A 27,910-nucleotide genomic window follows, 5' to 3' on the forward strand; every position below is an offset into this window, starting at 1 on the left:
ATGGTTTAAGTTGTTTTTAATAATTGTGTATAGGTAGATACTGTGTATGTGTATTATTGGGCTTGTTACCTAGAAATATTAGTAATGAATCATGATATTTGGGGCTTACTGTTAAAAAGTTGTGTTTTTTGCTATTAATGTCAGGAGATTGCCATTTTCGTCGTTGAATATTATTATAGTGATCTGCTGTAACCGTGTCATTATTAATCATACTACCATCATCTGGAAAAAAATTATTTAATAAATAAATAATTCTAGAAATATAAAGTTTAATGTCAGTAGTTAAATAAAAATAATAGGTACTTACAATTATTATTATCATTATTAACATTGTCGGGGGTACCACTGGCAGTAGTCGTATCATCAGCTGTAGTTTGGTGTTGTTGAAAATAACGATTGAGTGGTAAGGATAATGACGGTTGACAAGTTTGATTGAGCTGTTGTCGATTAATATTTTTTTGTCGAACACTATTTGTTGAGTGATATAATAACTGTTGCTGTAGTTGTTGCTGATTAGAAGTAGGAGTTGTGATTGCAGAAGATACCATATCATTGATGGGAATGGCCAAAATTGTTTGTGTCATAATACCTTTAATGTAATAAAACATGCGAGTTAAATTATACATTATATACAATTATATTATATACTTGATCAAATATTTACAACAATAACACTAACAATTTTAAATTTGTATCGGTTCTTATTACCTCGAGCTGTTGGTATTAGCAATTGAGCTGCTTGTAAGCATCCCGTAGTAAGTTGACCAGATGTTAACAAAAGTTGAGGTGGTGCTGCTGTGATTTTATCATCCTGATGTTGCTGCTTTTGTTTATTATTAGCCGAGGTAATATTCCAAGGAAATGGAACTTCTGTTGTTGGTATGTTATGACCATTGACCATATTTTCTTCTTCATTAATGGAATTACCAATACCGTTTTTTTCTTCGCTATCGTCGTCATATTCGCCTTCGTCGTCTTCACTCTTGTTGCCACCTTCTTCTGATGACCCTAAAATATATAATACACATAAATAATAATAAAATTCTTTTCAGTTGTATGTATTTTATTTATAAATATACGAATAGAACTCAACAAACCTTGGGAACGGGTTAAGTTCAAAGGCGATTGAGACAAACAATCATCATTACTAGTGTCACTGTTAATATCATTGGCTGTTGCCATAGGTTCATCAAAATCAGTGTTTACCATAGACGGAGGTTTCTCATTAATCGTTGTATTTTTATTTAGGTTTTTAACTGAACTAGACGACAATATCGGTTCATCTATTGTAATAATTAAATAATTAGTAAAATTGAATAGTATAATAATTAAAATTGTAAACAATATGTAACGTGGGAATATTTAAATAGGTACTTATTTAAGCAAATTGATGCTGAAATAAATAACTAGCGATTTACTAAAATACGTTATACACCAGGTACACTGGTACAGGTTATGTTTCATTTTTCTGTATTAATGATATTTTTTTTTATGAAAATTCACTACCGTAGTAGTTATGTTATGTTTGTATCTTATTGAGAAGTGTTAAACAAAACACTAAACGCAAGTAGTCTTAGTCTTACTAATGTAATATATACAATATAAATAAAAAGCATTTCTTATAAACGCTAAAATATATTCATCGTTTTTTACGATCTTATAAAAAAAAACAATCGGTTGTTTCCTGTTGTTAATAATACAATCAAAGTAGGCAATATATTATATTCGTAATATATATTTTCTATCGATGGGTATAGATAAGTCTGATACCTGATAATAAAGATAATAAAAAATGTAATGTTTTTTATACCACATCTAAAAATTATGACGAAGTATCATGCCGATTGAAAACGTTTCGTAGAATAGTACATTTGCAAAATAATAATAGCTATAAATGCCTTGTATTGCTTCAGTGTAATCGATTTATTACAGTTCTGTTAAAGTTTATTATTTCAAACTATAAAGTGTTTTTCAGTATAAAATAACAACAAAATATGAGTGTTCATTGAATTTTAGAATATCTAATTATGTAACATAGTATTATATATTTTTTAAGTCATTATTTAGTAGATCAAAATATTATATAGGTACTTCAAGGTCATTATTAATTTTTGTTTTGTGAGGTCACGGTTGCTTTTTCAAAAGTTTTTAACCCTACTAATAATTGTCACAATAAAGTTTATCATTAATCATTATTTACTTGTAATGTTGTAGGTTTCACTGTCATTATTTTTTTCAGATTGTGTTGACAACGATAATGTGATTTTATCATCACTATTGGTGGTTAGTTGTTGTACAGTATGTCTTATTGCCGGTGTCATACAATCTCCTCCATTACTACAATTGTTATTATTGGCGACTGTAGTAGTCTGTTGATAGCCATCCTATTTAACAAGAAAATAATATATACATTTAATACATTTTTATAACTCTAAAAAGCTTAGATTGCTTATTAAACCAATGGTTAAAATGTATTTAAGAACAAAATTACAGTATTATAAAAGTATACTTAAACGCATTGGCGCGAACAATTTAAATGTAAAATGTGTATTTTCAGTATGACTTCCACCTCCACTTATTTTTTTAGTTTAACGAATAGGTAGTGATTTGGCTATAGTAGTAACACTGGCCACCTCATATTTAGCGCTGATTAGCTACAATAAATTGTAATACGTGTTGAAAGCTCTTACAATCTATACCTAAACATACTTTCCATTCATTCATTCACTTACCATCTATTCAACCCTTTTATCGTCACCAGGCTGCTTTAATGCCATGCTAATTTAAACTTGCTCAATAATTTATATGTATAAAAATATTGTTAAATATAGTCAAGGTATATAAATAATTAATAGTGTTCAATTTTTTTATAAACATTTTTAGTTCTTGTTTACCACATTTATGAGCTGACATTTTTAAATGCATTACAATTAAAGCCAATAGTCAATAATATTTTTGAAAATTACGTCATACAACCTTATTATGTCAAGCTATAGGTAAGACTTTAAAATTAATAAGTAATAAAAAAAAAATCTCTATCATCTAATATAATTAGTAGGTATCTTCCAAACTACAGAAATGTTATCAAAGTCGAGTTTAAAAAAAGGATTTTCTCGTTCGTATTAAAAATATTCATTTCTATTTTTTACCTAAGGTAGCTCTTTATAAATATTTTAGAGTATGTAGGTTCTTCTACCCAATGCCAATAGGAAATTATAACATTGCAATATTCCTGAAGTGTAGGTTAGGTCAAATATTCACTCTGATTTTAATCGAAATTGTTTCGTTCTATATAACTAACACATGACACTTATGACGACGACATTTATGGTCACTGATGTTAAAAAATCGCGGATAATCAACAATATTAAAAATGTTATGTTATTTTATAAATTATTTTTAAATAGAATAAAATAAATTACATTTTGATATATTATGTAAGAACTATTGTGCAGACGTAGATTTATCTTTTGCCAATTACAATAGTAGGTAATCAGAATTTTCTCTATTTCTCACTCATATAAACAGGAAAAACATTTCGAGCTCTCTTTCGAAAAAAAAACTTATCTCCGGACAAATTATGACATCCCAGGAAATTACTTCTGCTGTCAATACGTTAATTTTCCACTTTAATTAACATATTAATTAAATCAAGATATTGTTGAAAATAATGTAGGTATTCATTAATTAAATATTTTATTGTAGTTGTGATTTAAATAGAAATTGCAATCATGTTTAATAATATTTTTAAAAAAAAAAACTATAAAGCTTATAAAGTTTATAAGTGCAAATACAAACTTAATAAAAATAAAATTGCTACTTCACGCCCTTATCAGAAAATAATGAGAATGTTGTTATTTTTAAATAATTAATTGTAAACATAACTATTTCGATAAAAAAAATGACTGTAAACTTTGTTAAACATTCAGTAGGTACCAAATATAAAAAAATTCTTATTTCTCGGGTCTTTTAAGTATAAAACTTTTAACAGGAATCATCGTTGGTACGTCGATGTAATACTTGCCGACGATGCTGCATTATGACAACAATAACATATGTTTATAATATTGTATTAGGTAGGTCATAGGTATTATGTAAAATAATACTTTAATTCTAACTAAATTCATTTTTATCAAATCTTAATCGAAAATTAGTTGGAAAACTTATTTTAAAATTAAAAAAGGTATACATGATTTAGTTACAGAATTATGAAAATTATAATATAAATAGAAAATACCCGAGTTTGATATGTAGATAAGTACATGGTACTTGTCGAAATCAGTTAAGTTTGAAATTTTGGAATAGGTTGTTATACGACTTATAAAATATATTCGCATACGAAATACAGATGAAATAGTTAAAAATAATCAATTATTATGTACATTCTTAAAGATAACTAAACAACAAGATACTGCTAGATACTAGATTTATGTTGGCAAAATAATATATTATATTATTAACGTATCTGTAAATATCTATTTGACTATTTGTTGCCATTATTCACATTAAAATTAGTTAGATGAATAGCTATACTTATATGCGTATTGAGTATTTGTGTAGTGTTTAATCCAGGTATACTCCAGACATTTGTCCAAAATTACATTCGCCCTCCCTCTCAAATAGGTACAACTTTCGTCGAAATGTATTTATTAAATGTACAATTCTCGTTGTGATTACCTACCTAGAACTTATTTAATCGCGTTCAATAACATTTGTTTTGTAATTATTTCTAAATTTAAAATGTCTTAATTGTAATTTGTTATAACTAATCAATAATCAATAATAATATAATTCATAATACTAAAACGTAGATTTTAGACCGGGCTATGCCCGATGACAAAAAAGTCGGCCCTCCTCAGAAAAATTGTCTAGATTGAACACTGTGTGTACTTACTATAAATTATAACATTATGTAGGCAAATATGACCCATAGTTAAAACTCGATTAATTATTAATTGATAAATACAATAGCACTTTGAACCACTTGTAAGGTACCTACGACCTACCTATGTCATTTGTTTATAATTGATTATTCGTAAATATATTTATATATGTTTAATAAATATATGTATTAGTATGTGTAATGGACAGTAGTAATAGACATTATAATATGATGATAACGATGATGATAATATTAATACTCTATACTCTACAGTCTACATAGTACAATTTAAAATAATATATTATACATTCAATGGCAGATCTATAAAGAGATCCAGATTAATACTATCTCACCTGTTGCCAAAAAAAAAAAACCAATAGTAATAAAACTATATTAAATTTCACCTATTTGTATTATACTACATAAACGTACACAATGCACATATAAATACAACAGTGTATATAATAATGGTATTTATAAATTAGTGTAGTGCACTAATGTCTTATGCTAGGTACCAAAATAATAATAATTTTGGTCACAAGAGGCGTATAAGTCACCGATTTCAAGCGTAATATATGTTCAAATTTACTGATGAAACTGAGTAATAGTTGAAAAAAATGCACATAAAAAAATTATTTCAACATCATAATTTTATTGTTTTCGTGTATTTGAGATAATGGGCAAATCGAGGAATGTTATTATCTTACAATGATGTTTTTTAAAAATATTTTTCTGTGACTAAAAGGCGATCTAAAGAAGAGCTTTAAGTAGCCCATCCATTGATTTAAAATCGAACTATAATTGGTATTTTGAAAGGGTAATTTTCAATTTTGTCACTATATCTATTAAGGAATTATTATTGTTTTTCCTAACGTTGAAGATATGAAACATTTTAGTAAAGCATGTTTATAACTAATTGTTAATCTAACCTGACCTTATCAGATTCATTTTTAAAATGCCTTATCTGTTTGAACGTTTTTGTGATTTTTTTTTCAAACACTTATATCAACATAAGTAAATAAGTTAATATAAATCATAAACGAAAACGTAGGTATACCTATTCATTTTGTTGTCTAGTATATCGCATATTTGTACCGATATCGATATTATGTAAGATTTAATTCTAAATACGAATACATTTTGTGTTATGAACATACAAATTCTAGAACAGGCGAAAAATACAAAATGTGCATTAAAAAATCAAATCAATCGACGTTTCAGACACATGACCACAGTCGCGTAAATGTCTATCGTTATTTTCTTTATCATCTTCAACATCTCTCGTAATGTTTTTCGTAAGTACAACAACGAGTCTAAGGCTTGAGATCATTTCTGGATTGCTATTGTGTGTAAAATATAATTACAGGTATATACATCACCAAGTTATCTAGGACTGGATTCCGCTCCCGTTTATATTATGATTTATAGGTATTATTATGCCTACGACACATGTCATTACAACGATTGCCGGGTTCGTCGCGAATTTTGCATTACACCTAAATTATTATATGATTATATAGTATTATAATAACGCACGTTAGATTTGATAACAATATGCTTGACACGAACTATAGAGGCTCTCTATCGTGGGCGGGCGCGGGCGTATCGAGGCGCAAAGGGCTTACGCGCTACGGTCACAATTACTTACAATAAATCCCTGACCACAGTAGGAATTTAAAAAACGCAAAGGCTACAATTCGAAAACGGAAAACCCAGTCGGCTTTTCGATGACGTCGACAACTTCGTTTTGTTTTCGGCTATTTCGTTTTCGTTGTTCAATGTTGGACTAATTTAATATAATATTTTCTATATAATCATAATATATAGGTAGGTACATATAATAGGTGTTATAAAGTAGGTGTATTTTCATTTGTTTATATTTGTTGTTCAAGTGGGTAGGTACAGCCGTTTCGATTTCCAGCGCAAAATGTTTGATCAAAGGTAAGCGCTTATTATTGTGTTATTAATTTATATCAAACATTCGAATGTAGGTATACCTATAATGCATATCGTTTGAAATTGGGGAGATATTTCCCACTCGTAAAGTTACCTAATATATTATATTTATACAGGGATATTATACGTAATAAAATTTCAATCAGAATTGGTAATTGTTTTACATTTTACTAATAAAACGGAGTGATGTCATTCCATAAATAATTATAATTTTGCGTTTTATTGTACAAATGTATATTATAATATGATACAACATACGTGTGGGTATGTGTAATATAACTACCTACCTCCCAAACAGTTAATTTTCTATAAATTATGATACTATATATTTACAATTACGTTGTAGGCACCTAACCTAATCTAAATTTTATGTACTTTTGTAGGTATAGGTACCTACACACCGGCTCTCGACAGCCTCCATATACACAATTATTAACATGGTTTTAATATCGAGAATTTAGTTTGTTTTTGTTGAACCAAAGGTATAGCCAAATTTTAGATGTAATCAAATAAAACGATTTATTTTATTAACGATATGCATTAGTCATAATATATTATAAATCAATACCTATTTGCCTCGGTAATAATAGTGCAAACATTTAGAAAACAATACCTATACTAGATCATGGTAATCGTATTTCACAATAATTGTGTTTAATTTCCCGAGTAATCCAATCGCATATAAACTATTAATATCCTAGTCTTTGGGTACTTATTGGTATAATTATCGAAAATTGTATTGAATTTTTTTTTGTTGGAGAGGTTGGAGTAAGTCCCCGGAAGCAATATCCATATCTACCCACGATTTAAACTAGCGGGTAACTCTGAGGTAATGTTAAAATAGAATTACCCCAATCCAACAATAAAATGGAATATTATGTCACCAAGTTTAGGTTTCCCTATTTAATTTTAGTATTGATAACAATAACTAATTTTTGAAAATTAATATTTTGCATACCTATCTATATATTTATATCACTTAGTAGTATTAATAAAAGTCACCCTTATATTGAGCCATTTTAATATCATTGTGTTAAATTAGAATAATTATATATGTTTTTTGTTTAAATCTATTATTATACTTATGTGTAAATTGTTCTTTGTCAACTTCGGTAACCACATTCGAGGCTTACAGGATGGGACTCAAATAACGAGTCCCCGACGAAGTGAAATACATTACCTAAGGGTAGTTAGAGCTTTTGTTCTTTATCCGGTGGGATGAGAAGATTTTGATTCAGATATGGGTGGCCAATAATTTAACTTTGTCCAAATTGCACAAATAAGTATTCAGCGACCTCTAAGGCACTAACTATTAGGAGAGGACAGCCTAACATCTTTAAAATAAAAATAATAATATAATCAGCCCATTTCTTATGTGTCTTTTAAATCTAAATAAATATTTTATTATACCTACGATAACTGAAAACGATATCGCAATCAGTGTTTTATTCACCAAGCATTATCCCAAATTTTTCCTTTAATTATGAATTTTTGTAAATTCTGATTTTTGAAATCTTTATGTACCTATATTTAAAGACCATATTTTTAATAACTTTGATTTTTTTATACCATTGTCCAATGGTAATACAAACTTTAAAAAAACTAATAACATATGTATTTCAAATTTTAACTACAATTTTTTTTTTTATATTTGTATTATAGTAGGTGTGTAAAATTAATTAAACAGATATTAACATTAACTGTATAAATGTACAACAGTACATTATAATAATATACTTATAGAAATAATTACTATAATAATTTAACTAATCTCTTTAGCAATTTCAAAATATAATTTTACTAATTTTCGTACTACTATAGGTATTTTGTAAATTAATATTATTATTTTGTTGTAAATGTAAATAGGTACCGTATATTTTTACTTTATCATTATATTATGTTATATTGACTTGATATTTTATTTTGAACAATTTTATTTTGCTGATATACGTATTACAATACTTTAAAGGTGAAATAGTTTTTCTTTATAATCGATACTTTGGATATAAAGCTATACGGAGTGTTAAAATAGTTTAGAAATGGTCATTAGACTAATTAGGACTGATAAACGATAATATGATATAATTAATGAGGTGATTAAATATTTTACTAATAAATGTGCAGTAGTGTTATCTTTTATTGCTATATATTGTAGGCATACAAATATGCGAACAGTAATTAAAGAGTTTCCAAATTTTTTGAATACCTATTGTATGTATTTTTTTTTCTATAAAATAAGATCAATACATTTTTTTGAATAATAAGTATACAAATTATACAGTTTTTGTTAATTTTTACATGTTGTATTCTTGAGAAAGAAATCACTCGTTACTCATTAGTCATTATCCACACTTTCATCTGTGTAATTTCATTGCAATAAGTCGCAGTACCATTTTCTTTTGAGACGATGATTCTCAGACATAGTTTCCGCAACTATAGAATTATATCTACACGCGGACTTTGGTGGTTAATGAGTGACAAGTAGTAGCGACGATATAGACGGATGGCTGTGAAAGCACATAGCAACTAAATTGATGCTTTTTTTTGTTTATTATTTTTACTTGAAAAATAGTGGTACAGTATTATACTACAATATGTAGTACTTAAAAACAAGAAGGTTCAAACTAGGCAATATAAATCAGAAAACCGTTATATCGAATAGAACACTATTTTGAATAGGTAACCTACATAGGGTTATTACCGAGTCTAAATATCAAGATTATAATCGTATTATTTTAACAAAACCGTCTTAAAAATTTTAAATTTGTGAATATTTTAGGTTTGGTTATAATAGTGTCGAATATTTGACTATTGTTTAATAATCTTGTATAATCTAATCTTGAGATTGAGATTAAAACTAAAAGGTATTAAAAGGTTGTAAACAGTTATGAAATCACGTTAGGTATGCATAATATTATATAAAACTCCAATATTTTTATTTTTACTTTATTGGCTGTAGGTACAACCAATCCTTGGTAGGGTAGTTGGTTGTTTTATTTAATAATAATTATTAAAATATTGATATATTATACAGACTTAATTTTCTTGAAAGCACATAGAATCAAATGGTTTGAGCACGCGATGAGAAGGTCAGACTCAGAGTACCTTAAAGTAGCGGTCGATTGGAAACCCACAGGGAAGAGACCAAGAGGACATCCAAAGAAGTGATGGATAGATGGAATAAAGCAGGACTTAGAGAAACTAGGGATACCAAATTGGGAAGAAAAAGTGCAAAATCGAGAAGAGTGGAAGGAGGTATCGGCGGCGGAAAAAACTCTTGAAGAGTTGTGATGCCAGAAAAAAGAAGATATAGACATAATTTAGGTAGGTTAGGTTATTATTGTTCTATTTTAGTATTTTACGAATATTAAATTGCAGTATAATATCAATACCATTTTTTAAATTTCTATAATAAAAATGTTAAGTATAAATTATATGTTGTGTACGCAATTTAATATAATAGTAAAATAAAAATAAATACACAATAATATATTAAAATATATATCATATTATTTGTTATTCATTAGCTATTTTAATATTCGATTAATAGTAGTTCTTTCTTAAACGCGTGTAGTGTGTTACTACCAAACACGGAATGTACATTCTCAAAGTCTAACAAAAAATCATCACCTTATAAAAGTAAATCGTTTTATAACTTCTTTAAACAAAATAATTAACATTTTATAAAACAATTTATATTCATTTAAGGTCTAAGGCTGTAAAATCGTTAAAATCAGGTATCGTTATTAAAATAATAGCAAACTGCACTGCACTTACACATATTTTAAAATTCTATATTTTAATCACTTCTCGTGAAATTTATCAAATACCTACAGTTATTTTTATCATTTAAATTTTAAACCTAATTTTCAATTAGTATAGCAATCTATTATAATATGAGTTATTTTAGCACTTTTTCTAGTTATTTACTAAAAAATAATATTTAGACTAAGCTTTGGCATAACATATTTATTAAATTACTTCAGGTTCTTTTGGAAATCGTTTTTAAAATATATAATTGTACAGTTTTATATGAATTGTCAAAAAATAAAAATGTATCAAATATTTTGAAGGTTGGTTGTTAAAAACTTAAAAGTTTACTTATCTACAATAATGTTGAAGTTTCTACTTTACGCCTACAACTATATTCACAACAATAAGAATCATTACAATTTTTTAATTATGAAACACTCGTATCTTCTTTTGATCGAATGAAGAATTTTTTTTACAACCATTTTATCATTCTTTTGTTATAATAATATAGTGTTGACTATTTTCAGCCTTCAATGTACGTATGTCGTCATCGTTTTCGAAAGTTTTGTGTTCATGTAAAATCATAATAATAAAATAATAATAATAATAACGTACGCACTGCGGACAAAAAAAAAAAAAAACTCGGGCTAAAAAAAACAAATATTATTATATGAGACGAGCTGTAGAGGGCGGCGAATTATAAAAATAATAACACAAATATATGTATATACGTATATATTATATACATATTATATTATATATACGTATACGTATTTGGACGGACGTTTTGCCCCAGTCGGACGGACGTGAGCGGAAAAAAAACAATCGTAATAAATAATGAAATGAAAAAAATATATCAGACCGCCGTGGCGGCGGCCGCTGCCGTTGGAATAATTAATTACATACACACACACCCACACACACACACACACCCACCCATAGCTTGCGCGCGCGCACACTCACTTACACTCGTCCTCGTTTTGCCCTCTTCTGCTCCTGTTGTCGGTAATTTTTATTATTTTTTTGTCGATTTTTTTTTTTTTTTATAATTCTATTTTGTTTTTTCAACTCGTATTTTTGTTTTGTCCTCCATCATCATCATCATCGTAATTTCTCCCTCCCCTCATCACGCCGGGACAGAGGCGATTCTAACCCGGACGGTCACTATATATTATATTATATACAACCTAACCACAAACGTATATAATATAATATATATGATGGTACGCCAGTTACAAAGGGGTCCGTTATTACTGCCATCGCGCAGTAGCGATCACATTCGTAGTAGGTAGGTGCCTATTATGTATGTTAAATCCATAATATATATACATATTATATATAGGTAGGTACGCATATTACATATTTTCAAATACTGCGAATAGATTTAGCTGAATACCGGAATTTTCATCACACCGTATATTATACTTATATGTGTGATATAATAATGTTATTAAAGTTATAAAAAAATAAAAATAAAAACACGGTACAATTATTTCAGCGACGGCACAAAATAATATTATTGGTGGCGGGTGCGTTACTATATACTATACTCACCACCGCCTTCGAGCTTATTACCCCCCACACCACCGACGTCAGCGGTGGTGGTGGCGGCGGCGGCATCGGCGGCGCCGCTTATTTGAATTGCTAATTACCACCACCTCTCTCCTTTCCTCATAGCAATGTTACTACTGCCGCTGCATGCAGCAATTATTGGATTAATGTAAATGAGCACCGACGGCGTACCCCTTTTCCTCTTATATATTTATATGTATATATTCGCTTTTGTATGTACACACACACACACACACACATATATATAACACACATATCTATCTATGTATATGTATATATATATATATTGTACATAGACAGAGGCGTGGATAGGGGTAAATAATACGGCGGCGGGAATACGAATAATGTGCGCGAGAGGCGAGAGATCGTCGGCGGGCGGCGAGTAGATGGGTAGCGTAGTACCCTTTTCTCTCGTACACACACCTCCCTTGTACCGACGACGATATATAATTATATACTATAGCTTGCAGTATATACCAGTGGCGGGTGGTGGAGTGATGGCCGGGTGGGGATGACGGTGCGGGTTGGCACCCCAGCAGCAGCACCGCCGCCGCCGCCACCACCACCACCACCACCACCGGGCTGGCCCGAGCCGCGTCGGGATATATAATTAAAATCCGTCCGAGTCGCCGCCGCTGTTGATTAATATATGTAAATTTATTATAATACAATAATAAGATTACCGCCGACGCTGCCTAGGCCCAACAGTTCTGCCGCTGCTTATATTTTATATTTGCTGCCTATATATATATATGTGAACGTATATCTCGTAACGGCGGCGACGGTATAGCAGCGATGCTTCAATAAATCCTACTCACTATTCTTCTTCCTGGGAAAATGTTATACGTTTCGATAGAATGCAATAATATTTATAAACGCATTTGACTTACTTCGCGTTTTTATATAAGTACGATGCAATATTATAACCTTCCTAGAATAAAATATATACCTACACGACAACGGTGGCGAAAATTTATTACCTATATATAGGCACCTTCAAACCGTATACGAAAAAAATGCGATAATCGTAAAAGTGTGATAAAAATATATAATATTATGTATCAGAATTCAGAACAACAGTGTAAAACGATGACGCGTGGGCGTGAAACTTTGTATATGTTGGGAGTTGCAGAGCGATGATTAAAATTCGATTGTACCGCGACATATATATGCATAATAGTGAACTATGTACGCGTGCTACTTATGTCACTATACACAATATATAACCACTGTAAACGTCATATTGCACAGTACTATTACAATGGTAACAGTTGTTTCTATACGAGTGTGTGTGCACGTGCAGCAGCAAACGAAGGCCGGAAAAATATTATCAGGAGGTGCTGCAGTTTTATTAGAATTGACCGGTTTCTGACGGAATCAGTGGTGGTGGTAGACTAGGAGGAGATGAAGACGGTACAGTGGTGGTCGGACGATGTTCGGACGGTTAACAGTGACAGCATGCAGTGTTGTGCACCGAGGATAGAGGGAAGAGATGAAATTATAATTACTATCAGGTCTGTCAGTTCGGTCGTGTACAACAGAGAATAGTGCGTATACAATATATATATATATATAAATATATATACAATATATTATATATTATATATAATATATATATATATATATATATATAGAAGAACATATACGTGGCGGCGGCAGCTACGGTGACGACGACGGAGACGGCGACGAATGCCTATATAGTATAGTGTATGTATACAGTAAAAGGAAAACGGATAGAGCGAATAAGGGACGGTGAGAGTAGTAGAGGAGAGGGTTTATGCGTTGTATGCCAGCAGGTCGGCGTGATACGGTGGTGGTGGTGGTATATAGGAACGGGGTGAACGCGTCGGTCGGTTGGGAGAATGCATGTGCGTGTGTGTGTGTACAGTGGCGGTGGTAAAGGGTTGGTCAGTCGACGTGGCGGTATGAAATCAGGGTACAGGGCCGAGGCAAATGGGATTATTCACCCTCCTCCACCACCGCGACCGCCGTTCACCACTCCTTGTATTCGGTCCACTATTACTATTACGTCATCTAATTATAATATCGTACCCTTCCCTATATATAATATATATACATATATACGCATATATACATATATACTGTTTTCACCATTTTCGCCACCCCCACCGGCGCCGGTTCTATAAACGCTGCAGTACTAACAGCAGACCAACGCCATTACTACCGCCACCACCGCCACTATTACCACTTGTCTCTTTGCCCCTTACCCCGTGCCGCGTCACGATTTTATTGCGTGTTCACCCCCAGCGTGCACTATCTCAATGTATACATCTCATTTACGCAGCTGTGTATGTATATGGGAAAGCTATTCTTTAATATATATATATATATATATATATATACAGGTCGTAATCATTTGTATAACTATTTTATCATTTTTCAATAAAACTGCAAAATAATGTACTTACCTACTCTAGAATACTATATTTGCGCTACGCCATGTACGTCGATATATTTTATAAGTACGCTTGATTTAATAAGGCGGGACAGAGCGATTTCCATTAAAATTACTTGTTAGTATAACACATTTAAATTAGTTAAAACCAAATCATCAGAACGTTTTTTTTTAAATATTTCATTTACTTTAAAATAAAATAATAATTTTAAAAATATGCATAATTTATTAAAATATCAAATAACATATTTTCTAATCCGATTAAAAATAATAATTATAAAATTGTATATATTTCCATAACGTACTCATCTAACCGTAGACCGAGGTCGTCATCTGATTTTATTCAGGGAATAATTTTATGATAACATTATTTCAGATACCTATATTATAAACTATTATGTATAACGATACTGTTATAGGTCAAGTCATAGTTTGTATAGTAACGTTTATTATCGTTACTAAACATGACTATTGTGTACAATACACGGCTGGTGAAACTGACCTACCCTTTTAAAAATACGGCGGCACTGACATAACAACAGGGAATAAGATTGAGTGTGGAAGGTGCAGGGAAGGTAAACGTAAAAGCTGGCGGCGTCATATTATTATTATTATACTGCCGCCACCGCCGACGCCACCGCCACCACTGGTGCCGCCGCCGCCTTTGCCGCTACCGTTTCACCCTTGCAGAGAAAAATTACGTCGTCATTGTCGTCGACCTCTGCCATCACTACCACTATTCCAGCACGCCACACCGCTGTAGCAATATCAGCTTAATAACTTATTTTCAAAGCTTATTACTCGCCACGGCCTTTTAATCTCTCGGCTCTTATATACATCCCAGTCGTCGTCATCGATTCGATCGATGCTAAATTATTGCAATAGTAGTTTTTCATTATTATCACGTAGACTATTTTTTAATATAAATACCGATCGAATCGATAGTAAAGAAACATAAATAGATAAACGAATATCATTATATTATAGTGTACCAATAACAAGCGATATTAACGCTCGCTGACGCTATTATTATTATATAATATATTGTGACAGGACAACGTACCTTCTTATTGTGATGTGCAGGCGACGGCGTTGACGTCCCCCCTTCTGGGTATTGTTGGCTTGGGTGACTGTTAGGTCTCATCGGTGAATCGTCACAATCGCTCGCGTCTTCGCCACTATTGCTGCTGTTACAACTGCTGTTGCTGTTGCCGTTAACGCTGTTGCTAATGGTGTCGAAACAATCCATTGATGACGATTTGTCGTCGTGCCGTGGGTAATGGTGTTTACTATGTCGATAGTGACCATTGATTATAATATTCGTCTGCGAATGAAGCCGGCGGCGCTTCAAACAGTTAGTAGTGGCTTCCGAGTTGTCGTGAAGAGGAACTTCTTCTTGTTTTTTGGCCGACGTCTGTGGCAACAGTGGTGATACCTTCATACTCGTGGGCGATAGTATACCTAGGTATATATAATATACTTTCGATACAAGACAATTTGATTTGGATTTATTTCATCGACGTCCTGAAACACACATACACACACACACTCAATAAATTGTATAGTTCAACTGCGTGGCGATTAAATAGAAACATCTCGTATAAACATTGTAAGAGTTCCTATACATTTTAATTGGTCATACAAACGTCACAATATACGATATGTTGTAGCTAATGCAGCATCCGCCTTATACATTGATATATTATACGACACTAATAATCGTCCGTTTAAAATTTTATTGGTGGATAATACATGCCAATTTCATTCTATTCTACTTATATTATCACTGTCATTTACTTATAGTCGTCGTTATAAATTATAATATTATAACGCATCGACGATGTAATAATATTTGAGCGGATGCCGCCGGATAACGTCAATTGACTGCCACTGCCGCCGCGCACCACCGCTACTGTTCCTCTCCATCACCACGATATTATTAACAATGACCTTAACCATACTCGGACACCTCATCATGATTTAAGTAGCAACTACCCCATTGAACCTACCTCTCCATTGTCATATATTATATACAATACATACATACATACATACATACATACATACATACATACATACATACACGTATTATATTACGAATCTCCACTACAGTAATTAATTTATGGTTGAATTACCATATTATATGTTCGTCTAATATATAATATACAGTATATAATAGTATATATATCTACCTATTCTACCTACTGTGATAATCTTTGGTAAAAATTAATTATTTAATGGAAAACGTAATTATACTACGTCATTTTTAGCCCATTATACACACTGTACACATACACACATACACACATACACACATACACAGAGTCTAACGCGCACTCATATATACATATATACATTTTCTCTTTGGTTAGTGAGTAGCCGGAGGCAGGAACGCTGCTCCCTAAACTCGTAATTTTTAAATTATAATTATAACTTATAAAACGATGTGAAATCGATTACTATTTTACGACGATGGTATTATAAATAATATTATGTTTATAATTAAGTAGCCTATAGTGCAGTGGTACAGTACAGCCGCGGTGTGGTCATTATAATAATAATAATAATAATAATAATAATTATTATTATTATAATTCAAATATTTTAGTATCGATACCTACGTGCGAACGCACGTATGTATAATATGCTAGGGCGTGTTGTAGTAAGCGATTAAAATATCAGTTTATATATTATCTATATACGATATATGAAGGCAAGGCAATAGATCGTTTAACTTGAAACACCCTCAACAAACTAATAATTATTATCATCAATACTATGATTATTTTTAATGCTGGCTTGCTGCTGCTGCTATTTTCTTATAATCCAAGTAAATTATTATGATTATTATTCAATAATTATATAATTACGATCCACAAACATAATCATAGTACTATAAAGATAACGATACATATTATATTTACCTAATACAATTTATAGAAATTAAAATAAAAAACTATAAAAAAAAAAAACCGCATTTAATATAGTTTACCCACATTCGATATTACCGATTGAATTGGAAACTATCTGAGACGGAAATAAAATATGTGATAAAATCAATTTACATGTCTTTATGTATTTCTGTTGTCTTGTATATTGTATAATGACATAATTTATTTCATGCATACTGCAGTCCTAAGGAATTTGTAAAGTTGTCAAGTATTCTTAAGATGTACCATATATGTATTACAGTTATATAAATAATATATAATAGACTATAGTTGACAATAATTATTGGCAAAAAATAAAAACCAACAATGTTCAATACACTATTTTATAAATATTATTATAAATTGAAAAATAGCATGCTTTATGATAATGGTGTGTACTCACCGGTGTAAATAGTTTCACAAGCCGTGGCCGTGGTCGTCAATTAATTAATCAATTATTATTATGGTAATTGTGCCGGCGCCGAGTTGCCGAGTCCCCTGCTTGGTCAAAATCAATGTCCTCCAAATACATATACCATTATAATAATAATATGTATTAGAATACCGAGCTAACGTGTTTGGCTCGTTTCGAGATCAATTCAAAATATAGAGTGACGTCGTGATTCGTGGTGTGCGCACAATATGCAATTATTATTAATAATAATTATCGCGCGAAAAATCGCAAAACGACACATTCGGGTGCCAATCGGCGGTAGAATGCCTCGGGGCGATTATTATAGACGTTTGGATAGTATTACAACTGTAATTAATATAATATGTTATTATTTTTTATTAACTAACGCCGTACCGTTTCGAACATGTGTCTTCCGTAATATTATTGTAATAAATAATAATAAAACAGTGTTATATTATGCCGGTTAAAAAAAAGTAATAATAATGAAAGGTATATTACGATCGATATATTTTTAAAATAATAATAATACGTAAGCCACGCAGTGGGGCCGAAAACGGAATTCTGTTTTCAAAACAATAATTATTATTATTACGATATTAAATAGAAAGCGACCACCACCAATACCGGCCGGCGACGATCGACGGGGTGAAGCGTGCAGATACTCGCGATCGTTTTACGACGATATTATATTATAACAATATTATTATTATTATTATTATTGTACCGTTCGAATAATGCGCCTGCGAGTGCTTTCAGCGTGAAAAACGATAATATTTTTTATAATATTATTATTATAATAATATTATTATTGTTGTTACGGCGATGATAATACACGTTCGGTGCCGCTGCGGTAGACAAACCATTACGCGGCGAAGGACCGCTATCAACTGCCACTGCCGCTTGCTACTACCACACAACCCCGATGACGGCGGCAGTGGCGGCGGTGGCGGCGGTGGCGGCGGCGGCGGCGGCGACGACGACGACGACGGCAGAGACGATACAATAATTATAATTACGTCGGCGCATGTATACGGCGCGCGCAACACACCCGCCGCCGCCTCATCGTCAGTATTTTACACTACACGGTACATAATACATATTATAATATATAATATATTATTATTTATATATATACACACACACACACACACACACACACATATCCTATACATCCTACACGTGTGTATAGGTATCTATATATATATATATATATATATATATATGTGTGAGTGTGTACGTACATCTTCGTGCGTGCGTAAAAAAACAACGTGTTATAATAATACGATGATAAAATATAATAACTGTTACGATAAAATATTTCGATGTTTCGATTTTACGAGGGAAGCAAACGCGTAGATGTGGACGATGATAATAATATTATTATATTATAGGTACTATTACTCATTGTGATGGGTGACGGTATGACTATAATATGTATATTATAGGTAGGTATAACTGGAAGGTATATTATTATTATACGCACCGTACGAGCGCGGTGTACCTACCAATATTATAATATATTATGTTATAATGAATATCGCGTGACGAGTGTTGACTGCGATATTTTTTCATAAAAAATATTTGTCTTGTTCGTACTATATGATATTCTAAATCAAAGAGAGCACACACATACCATTCACTTACCAGTCACCAGACACCACACTTACCGAAGACACGGTGCCAATGACAGTGTTGAGAGGGAAATGTGTGCTCTACAATACTAATTAATTAATTAATCATTCGCCGCTGCCCTCTTCAGTACCTATATATTATATACGATGGTTTATCGAACAGTGAAATCCACCTTGTTGCGATTCTATCTCTGACCACAGTCGTCTTGTATTTTCAATACAAATATGCATCCAATATTATAATATTAGGTATCTAGATTATTTTTGATATTAGGTACTAAAATGTGAACGTTTCAACTTATTATTATACATTATATTATGCATATTATAATAAGTAATAACGTAGTAGTACTAGTTTTACCTATTTTAAATTAGTTCCTTTATGTACATAAAATGAAACTTTATAACCTTTTAATGAAATACATCCGGATATAATTAAGTTATAGACCCTAGCTATAGTTGATATATAGTTACTAAATTGTGGGTACAACGTAAGTGGAGATTATTAAGTTATTAAATCCAGGTTAGATCGAGTAAAAAAAATATACCAAGTAGAACATCCATCAGGGAATCTAACTTTTTTTAGTACATATTTTCTAGTTTGATGCAATTATTTGAACAGACTATTAAAAGGAATAGATTTGTAAAATTGTATTGAAAATTGAAATTAAGTTACCTACACATATTGTTTTGTTATCATTTGTGTTTGAGTTCAACATATTATGACGACGAGTTACAATATATTTTAACTTTATTGATTTTCATATTTCATAATATATATTGTATAATACATACATTTTTACTAATAACTAACCAAAATTATAGTACCTACCTTTATATTGACTATTGACGTTGACACGTTGCGACAACCTACGAATAAATAAGACGTCTTTTATATGGTTTTCAATTAATATTAAGAAAACAACGTAAATGCTCGTTATATATATATATAGATACTAGTCGGTAGACGGTATTACTATAATACTATACGTTAAGTCCACTATATATAAGTTATATCATTATAACAATATAATTTATGTACACATAAGTCATATTCTTGTTTGATATGAAAAAAACGAAATTAATGTATTATTTTCAAATCTAAAATAAAATTATAAAAAACATATTTTTAAATACTTTATACTTTTTTATTTGAAGAATTTAAAATTCAATTAATATTATACAAGCTCTTCAAACTGATTTAACGTTGAATCTGCATATTTTCTACTAGAACTTAAAAATATAAAATAACAAGACCTCAAATGCAAATTAAATTGATGTAGGTAATAATAGTATGTTATATTATGATTATTATAGTTATAATTATAACTAATAATATATGATTAATAATAAATACCTATGTATTAAATGTTTTAATTCAATAACATGGCGAATTATATAATATTATTATTGAATAATATTTCTTTTTCGGTACTTCAATTGTTACACTGTTATTTATACGTGTATTATGATATTTATTATATGAATTATTTTTTTTTAACTACAAATATTACAATAAAATTTAACTCCAAAATATTATTTGTTTTTTTTTTCCGAAATATAGTAGCATTATTTTAGTTAGTATACCATATATTATTATTGCTATTATATCATTAGGACATTTTTTTCGATTGGAAAAAGGACGGGAGTGGGTGGTACGTTAAAAAAACAATTTTAAAAAATGACATTCCCCTCCAGTGGAAAACCCAGTAAAAATATTATTTATTACCACCGTCGTGGCCCCAATATAGACAGATAGATGGACAGACACGTAATAATTTTACCATATATGTGTTGTATACCGATTACTGGTTGATTAATCGTTTTTTATAAATGCGGCAGTGGTCACATATTATATTAACAGAGAAAGAGAAAACCCAAAATTATTACAAATAATTATTAATTATGGAGTATCGGTATCTGTGATTGGCAGCTATGGTAAAAAATAATATCAATACAGAAAATTATAATAAAAGACAAAATGGATGCGCAATTCTAATTTGTAACAGAAATATTTTAGTTGGATTATAGAGTGGAAAATGTATGGCTATTATTAAATATAGTTATAATTATTGTCTATAATATGCTTGAATGTGATTTGTTGTAAAATCAACGCACTGTTGATAAACAAAACATAAATTATATAAACCTTATTAATTATATTATAATTTTTATTAAAAACGTAACAAAAAATACTTATAATTATAGTATCGCATCATTCATATACAGTATACTTTTACATTATAATTATAAGACTTAAAGATTAGAAGATAATCACGATACAAGATATATTATTATGCGTGTATATAATATATACACGATGTATCTTATAACAATCTCCCACAGAATATAAATAATTATCAACAAAATAATTATTTTTAAAATTATTGCTGAAACTATGGTTTATACATTAATTACCAAAGTTCGCGAGGAACACGAAAAAACAATGCGTTTAGTATTCAGGCGATGCCCCACCGTTATTGTTATTGCCGCCAAATTCGAATGCATAACCGCTACCGAACGAATGCGGTTGTCGCTCGTTGCTATTGAAGCTGCCGTCATCTTTTTGTGAGTTATCACTGGCACCACTGTAGGCTGCATGTACCGGTGACGAAGGTGCCCGGAACGGACTGTGACTGCTGTAATCTCCGGCACCGTCGAATGCAGAAGATCCGTCGTCGTCGTACCTAGCCGCTAATTCGGCACTATTGTCTTCGCGCACTCTGTAGTGTTGTTGAGGCTTCGAATATTTTGATTTATACGGTGATGGTGCACCAAAAGCTTCTCCACTATTGTGATCAAATCTGCCAGCGTTATTGAAATCGCCTCTGCTAAATTGAGAACCAGGTCCGCCGGGCGCACCAAACAATCTGCCAAGTTTAAGTAACAATAATATTGCATGATAAACAATGTTTATATAGTTTTATGTTTAGTTGTTATACTAAATGTATCTACTGAATTTAGTTTAAGGATATAATAATATAGGTATATTAATGAAACGTAGGTATACGAAAAGGTAAAACAAGTATGATGTATACTTAATATAAGTTAATATACTTAATAGAAATTTAATTTTTTTATAGACAGCGAATGAAGTTGAACGAATTCCTCTTGATTCATTTAGATTGTTATTAAAATGTGATTGAATAGGTATTTAAGTTTTTTTTGTACATACCTCAAAACAGAATTGTATAATCATTAGAAGAATTCAAAATTATCGGAAAAAATAAATAAATATATTAAAGGTATATAATTAAAATAACACTAAAAATAAATACATAATTTAAGTATATGTATAATAATAAGTATAATGAATTTCTATATATTATATTGTAGGATATATTATATGATATATAATGTTGGACAATTTGATGTAGAAGGGATAAATGATAATCAATAGTTTAAAAATTTAACTGAACGCAAGCACAAAATTATACAATTTTACTTACTATCATTTGTGAATAGAACTTATATTTGAACCTGATACAACATTAAAACATATGGCTAATTGGTAGATAATTATCAGTTACCAGTGATCTACTAAAATATAATGTATAGGTAATATTCAAATAAAATAAATTCAAATACTATGTAATAAATTAAAATTGTAGTAATTGACGCACATGCAATGTAAATTTATATGACAGCGGTTTACTAAAACTACCAAACTAAGATACAATTACCCACTAAATTTAGATTTTTTGTTGAGTGATCCATTTACATATCATGTTAAATGTACTATAGGTACCTATTATATGCAGTATTATATATACTATATAGGTATGCAGTATTTGATATAACTTTTTATATTATTTCGTTATATTTTTGTCTTATCAAAACAACGAATGTCAAATGAAATTACTCAATGGAAATTGTTTAAAAAACTTACAGAAAATCAAAAGCTCACATAATTTATTAGATCTGAAAATATCTCAATCGACCAGGTGAAAGGATACAATATAATATGACAAAGACAGTATTAGTTGGCGGGCCAATTAATCTAATTCAAAATCTATACTAAAATGTCCTCACAAGTATCCCCGAGTAAATATTTAGTGGAATGCAGTCGTCGTCCGATCTTTGACGACCGTTACTCTAGTACTAGGTATTTAGCAGCCGGCCAAATTTTATTCGACTGTCATGCAGCGCATACCAGGCGTGGTGCAATCACTAACCTAAAGGAGAGGGTCCAAGAATCTACATATCTATAATTATCATAATAAAAAAATATATTATAGGTACACAATAGCGTGTAATCACCAATTACAATTAGGTAGCAATTAGCGTGTAATTACAGGGTCAAAAATCAGAAAAATATTACCAACCGTTGTTAATATTGTCATAGAAATTAATCCACATTATTGCTATCATATCGATAAAAAAATTTAATTGAAAAAAAAAAAAATCAAAATTCTGATTTTTGATTAATATGACATGCGGTACGCTCCAGTGGTGCGGGGTCGAGAGTCTGAACCCGGGGTACTCCACCGCCCTATCTGTGTGACAGTGTACCACTGGCGCATACCACAAAAGATTGCGGTATTATACAATATATTATATAATACTATTGTTGTTATTATTTATATAATTATAATATATTGAAACGAGGAGTGTACCTGTTCTTAGCCAACGAACGGCCGGAAGGCGGTGATGGAACGTAAGCTGGCGCCGACGATTGCTGTTGTAATGGTACCACGGACACAGGGGCTTTTGGTACATGGTCGCCCTGAATTATGCGGAAACCATCCTTACCAGCTGTATACTTGACGGAGATTTCTTTACCGTCAGGGTCCGTGTACGAGTACGCTCCGGTCCGGCTTCCGTCCGGTCGGATCGATTCGCCTTGCCGAAGACCGTTGTCGGCCGCGAAAGCGTACTGAAACCCGCCGTCCTCCTGCAACGCTTGTTTGTGCATCAGTATGACCGGCAACTGCTTGTTACCGTCTCCGCCCCGCGGCTCATGACCACGGAAATAATCCGCCGATCCTTCGTCCCCGCTGTACGCCGCACACGCCCACACGAAAATCCCGATGACCAAAAGCTGCAAACTTATCGACATCACCCTCTGCTCCTATATATAATATTAAAATATAAGTACGTATTATATACTATACAATGCGAAAATATCATCCCTGTAATTCCTATTTCTATACCATATTATATCAAAACGTTAATATTATTAATATATAATATAATACAGCGAGTGCCACCCACCGAGCCCCTGTATGTATTATGCTGCAGCCAGTCGGTTTCAGGGCGAAGATCTAGGAAGCATTAATTTATTACTAAACATTTATCTCGTACAATATTAAATATTATATTATGAGTCCATCACTTGCGCTTATTTTTAAATTATGATTTAGAGACAGTGTAACATATATGATTGTAAAAAACAAAAAAAAAATAAATAAATACATCACTGTAATTTTAAATTTGTCTTATGTTTATATGTTCTTTATTTATTAAAAATGTCTAAGATCCAAGTAATTTATTATATTTTAAATTTTATACGTCTTTTAATTGTTTCATTATTGGTAAAGCGATCAATAATATTGTTCTACAATATTATTTATGTTGATTTCTCAATGAACACTCAATGGACATAATGATCTTATTAGTCGATCTTATTGGATCCTGGAATAAAGCCAATTTTTTACCTGTCTTAGGGACAGTTAGAGTAAAAAAACTTCTACTAGCTGTTACACTCACAAAGCGCATTTCTTAAATTAATTCAATTCCCTATAGAATTAAATTATTTGATTTAATATTTCTTAAAAAAAAAAAAAAAGTGGAATTGTGTAATTATGTGTGGGTGGGGAGCTTGACCTTTCTCCCCCATTGATCCATCCCTGACAGGGGTCTAACCTAAATATGAACCGCCTAGTCCAGGCATGCCTATGATCATTTCTGTACCAATATACCATAAAAAGGTATTGTAAAAAATCCATAGTTCTATCCATATAATTACCATCAATTGTATTCGTACATTGTATTGTAGGTTACATATAGTCAAATTCGCAGTAGCGTGCGTTGTGTTATGGTTGTATAAAAAAAAAAGATCATTAAACGTATTTTCCGGATTAAACTCAAGTATCTAAGACCTAAATATACTGTCGTAATACAAAGTCATAATGCAATACTATCACATATATGTAGAAATAATATAACGATAATGGTGCAAAATATATTATATATACGAATAAAGAAGTGAAGTGAACCGTGCGCGCGTATTTGTGGCGATGGCGGTTACAATTTGCGCAACGACATTGCGGCAGTGGTTGTCGTGGTTTATAACAACGATAATAATAATAATATTATTATTATACTACCTATATACATTTATTGTATTATTGTACAATATTATACAAAGCCACGGTAGTTTTCCAATCGACAGATTATAATATTTCATTTACATGCATTGGGCGTGTGTCGAATATATATCGGTGCAGGTCCGTTATAACAATATAATATATTATTATAATATTATCGTACTTATGTAATCAATTGTACAGTCTAATAAATTCATCCGTTTAAATCATTAAGTCTTATATAGTTACGAATAGCAAACACCGCCGGGCCATATAAATATAATACTGCTTTACACCAAAGAATCCAGCGGGTTGCTATACTTGCTATACGTACTATAATAATAGGTGCATGTTTAAAAACGATGTAATTTAATAATTCATGACAAAACATAAATATTTTAATGGCAACAAAATCGTACAAGCTACGACTACCGAAAGAATATTATTTAGTAAGTACAACTGTAATTTAGTTACTAAAATATTTCGGTACGCATTTAAGAAAATATATTTTACTTTAGTACCTATGTGACACGTGTGTTTCCTATTATTAATTTAGATGTTTCGACTAACTTCATCCATACTCTATAGGAAAGCGAGAATATTTTGGGTATGTGAAAAAGTTTAAAAATCGATTTTAAAGGATTATTTAATGATCTGTAATTAGTATTCTTACAATTATTGTCCGTAATATATTATATATTCTGTTAGTACCCATATTATAAAAAAAACTGTAATTAGAATTTATTTCCATAATAAAGAAAATATTATTATTATTATTATATAATATGTACTTTTCAAAAAGTACAAAAAAAAAATTGTTCACCATTATATCAATCTTGTCGTGGATCTCGAACTAATTTATAGAATTACTTGTACTTTTATCTATGACTCATAAACATTATTGTTTTAGAAATGTTTTAATATTTTTGAATAAAGTAAATATCCATCTATAAAACCAACAAAATTTCTTTTATAAAATTTATATTTTCTATAGTTAAATATTCCTTTCAATTAACTAATGGCTTATATTTTTATATTAATTTTAATACTAATAATTAATTTTTGTTGGTTGAGATCAGATTATTATATTGAAGGATATTGAAATTTTATTCGAAGTAGGATTTTAGTTAATAGAATTAAAATAATATGAGGACAAAAGTCCTTATCTACTGATACTATATCGGGTCAAATACAAATAATCTGATTAAGGTAATATGTATAGTAGACTAGTAAGTAGTAGACGGTAATAATATACTATAGTTTAAACCTATATTAATTAAAAATATTGCCGATTATTATCTATATTGTAGTAGGTTGAGTTTGTCAATGGTCTATAATATCATTAAAATTAAAATAAGATTATTATAATTAGTAACTTTTATAACTTACGATATTCGTCTTCATCATATTATACAATAGTATACTATTGTGACAATTGTGATTTAATAGATATGTTTTTTTTTGAATATTGTCGAAATTATTTTTGTTCAAAATGTATACAGGTACACCAAAATTATTTACTGTAATCAGAATTATTATGTGTTAAACAGTTTTTTAATATGAAAAATAATCAAGTGAAACTGGTCGTAGAGTTCGTGTTATGGTACTTATTCTCTTGTTGTTGTCCGTTTTTATATTACCACTAACAATCCTAGACCGACCCCACCATTTACCCACTACCTTTAATCTGATCGTTACAATCACCCTATTGTAATTGAACTAGGTGGCGGAAAATAATATGAAATGACAATGATGTTCTATTATATTACTACAACAACGAAAATAACAACAATAATAATAATAATAATAATAATAATAATAATAATAATAATAACAATGATAATAATAATAATAATAATAATAATAATGGTTATTATTTTATTTTAATGATGATATAATAGGTAGGTAGGTAGGAATAATAACATACTTATTAATTCAAATTCATATTATTTGTTTTATTATTATGTAATAATTACTGAAGTTCTAAAATATTTATAAAAAAAATGAAATTCAATATAAACAATAATATGGCACGTTTATTAAGAAC

At 30.5% G+C, this 27,910-nt stretch overlaps 2 protein-coding genes across 3 annotated transcripts in view; both read right to left on the minus strand.

Moving 5' to 3' along the window:
* The window catches only part of LOC132933662 (putative uncharacterized protein DDB_G0282499), a 31,855-nt gene extending 13,055 nt beyond the window's left edge, over window positions 1-18,800 (minus strand). The window contains exons 1-8 of one of the 2 annotated variants that reach the window (XM_060999933.1): window positions 18,649-18,800; window positions 17,913-18,269; window positions 15,643-16,103; window positions 2,201-2,384; window positions 1,098-1,283; window positions 709-1,008; window positions 308-589; window positions 110-222 (exon numbers count right to left, since the gene is read on the minus strand). In XM_060999933.1, the coding sequence (XP_060855916.1) occupies window positions 110-222; window positions 308-589; window positions 709-1,008; window positions 1,098-1,283; window positions 2,201-2,384; window positions 15,643-16,020 (1,443 nt within the window). In that variant the 5' untranslated portion in view covers window positions 16,021-16,103; window positions 17,913-18,269; window positions 18,649-18,800. Of the gene's footprint in view, window positions 1-109; window positions 223-307; window positions 590-708; window positions 1,009-1,097; window positions 1,284-2,200; window positions 2,385-15,642; window positions 16,104-17,912 lie in introns of both variants that reach the window. The other variant, XM_060999932.1, reaches the window with a different exon arrangement.
* A 2,894-nt stretch (window positions 18,801-21,694) lies between these two features.
* On the minus strand, window positions 21,695-27,455 carry LOC132936853 (uncharacterized). The gene is made up of 3 exons (XM_061003639.1): window positions 27,253-27,455; window positions 24,172-24,626; window positions 21,695-22,425 (listed from the first exon to the last, which is right to left on the minus strand). The coding sequence occupies exons 1-3, from the start codon at window positions 27,268-27,270 to the stop codon at window positions 22,008-22,010; spliced, it is 891 nt and encodes a 296-aa protein (XP_060859622.1). The 5' UTR covers window positions 27,271-27,455; the 3' UTR covers window positions 21,695-22,007.
* Window positions 27,456-27,910: the final 455 nt, after the last annotated feature.

This window comes from Metopolophium dirhodum, chromosome 1 (genome assembly GCF_019925205.1).
Source record: "Metopolophium dirhodum isolate CAU chromosome 1, ASM1992520v1, whole genome shotgun sequence".
NCBI classification, from domain to species: Eukaryota; Metazoa; Arthropoda; class Insecta; order Hemiptera; family Aphididae; genus Metopolophium; species Metopolophium dirhodum.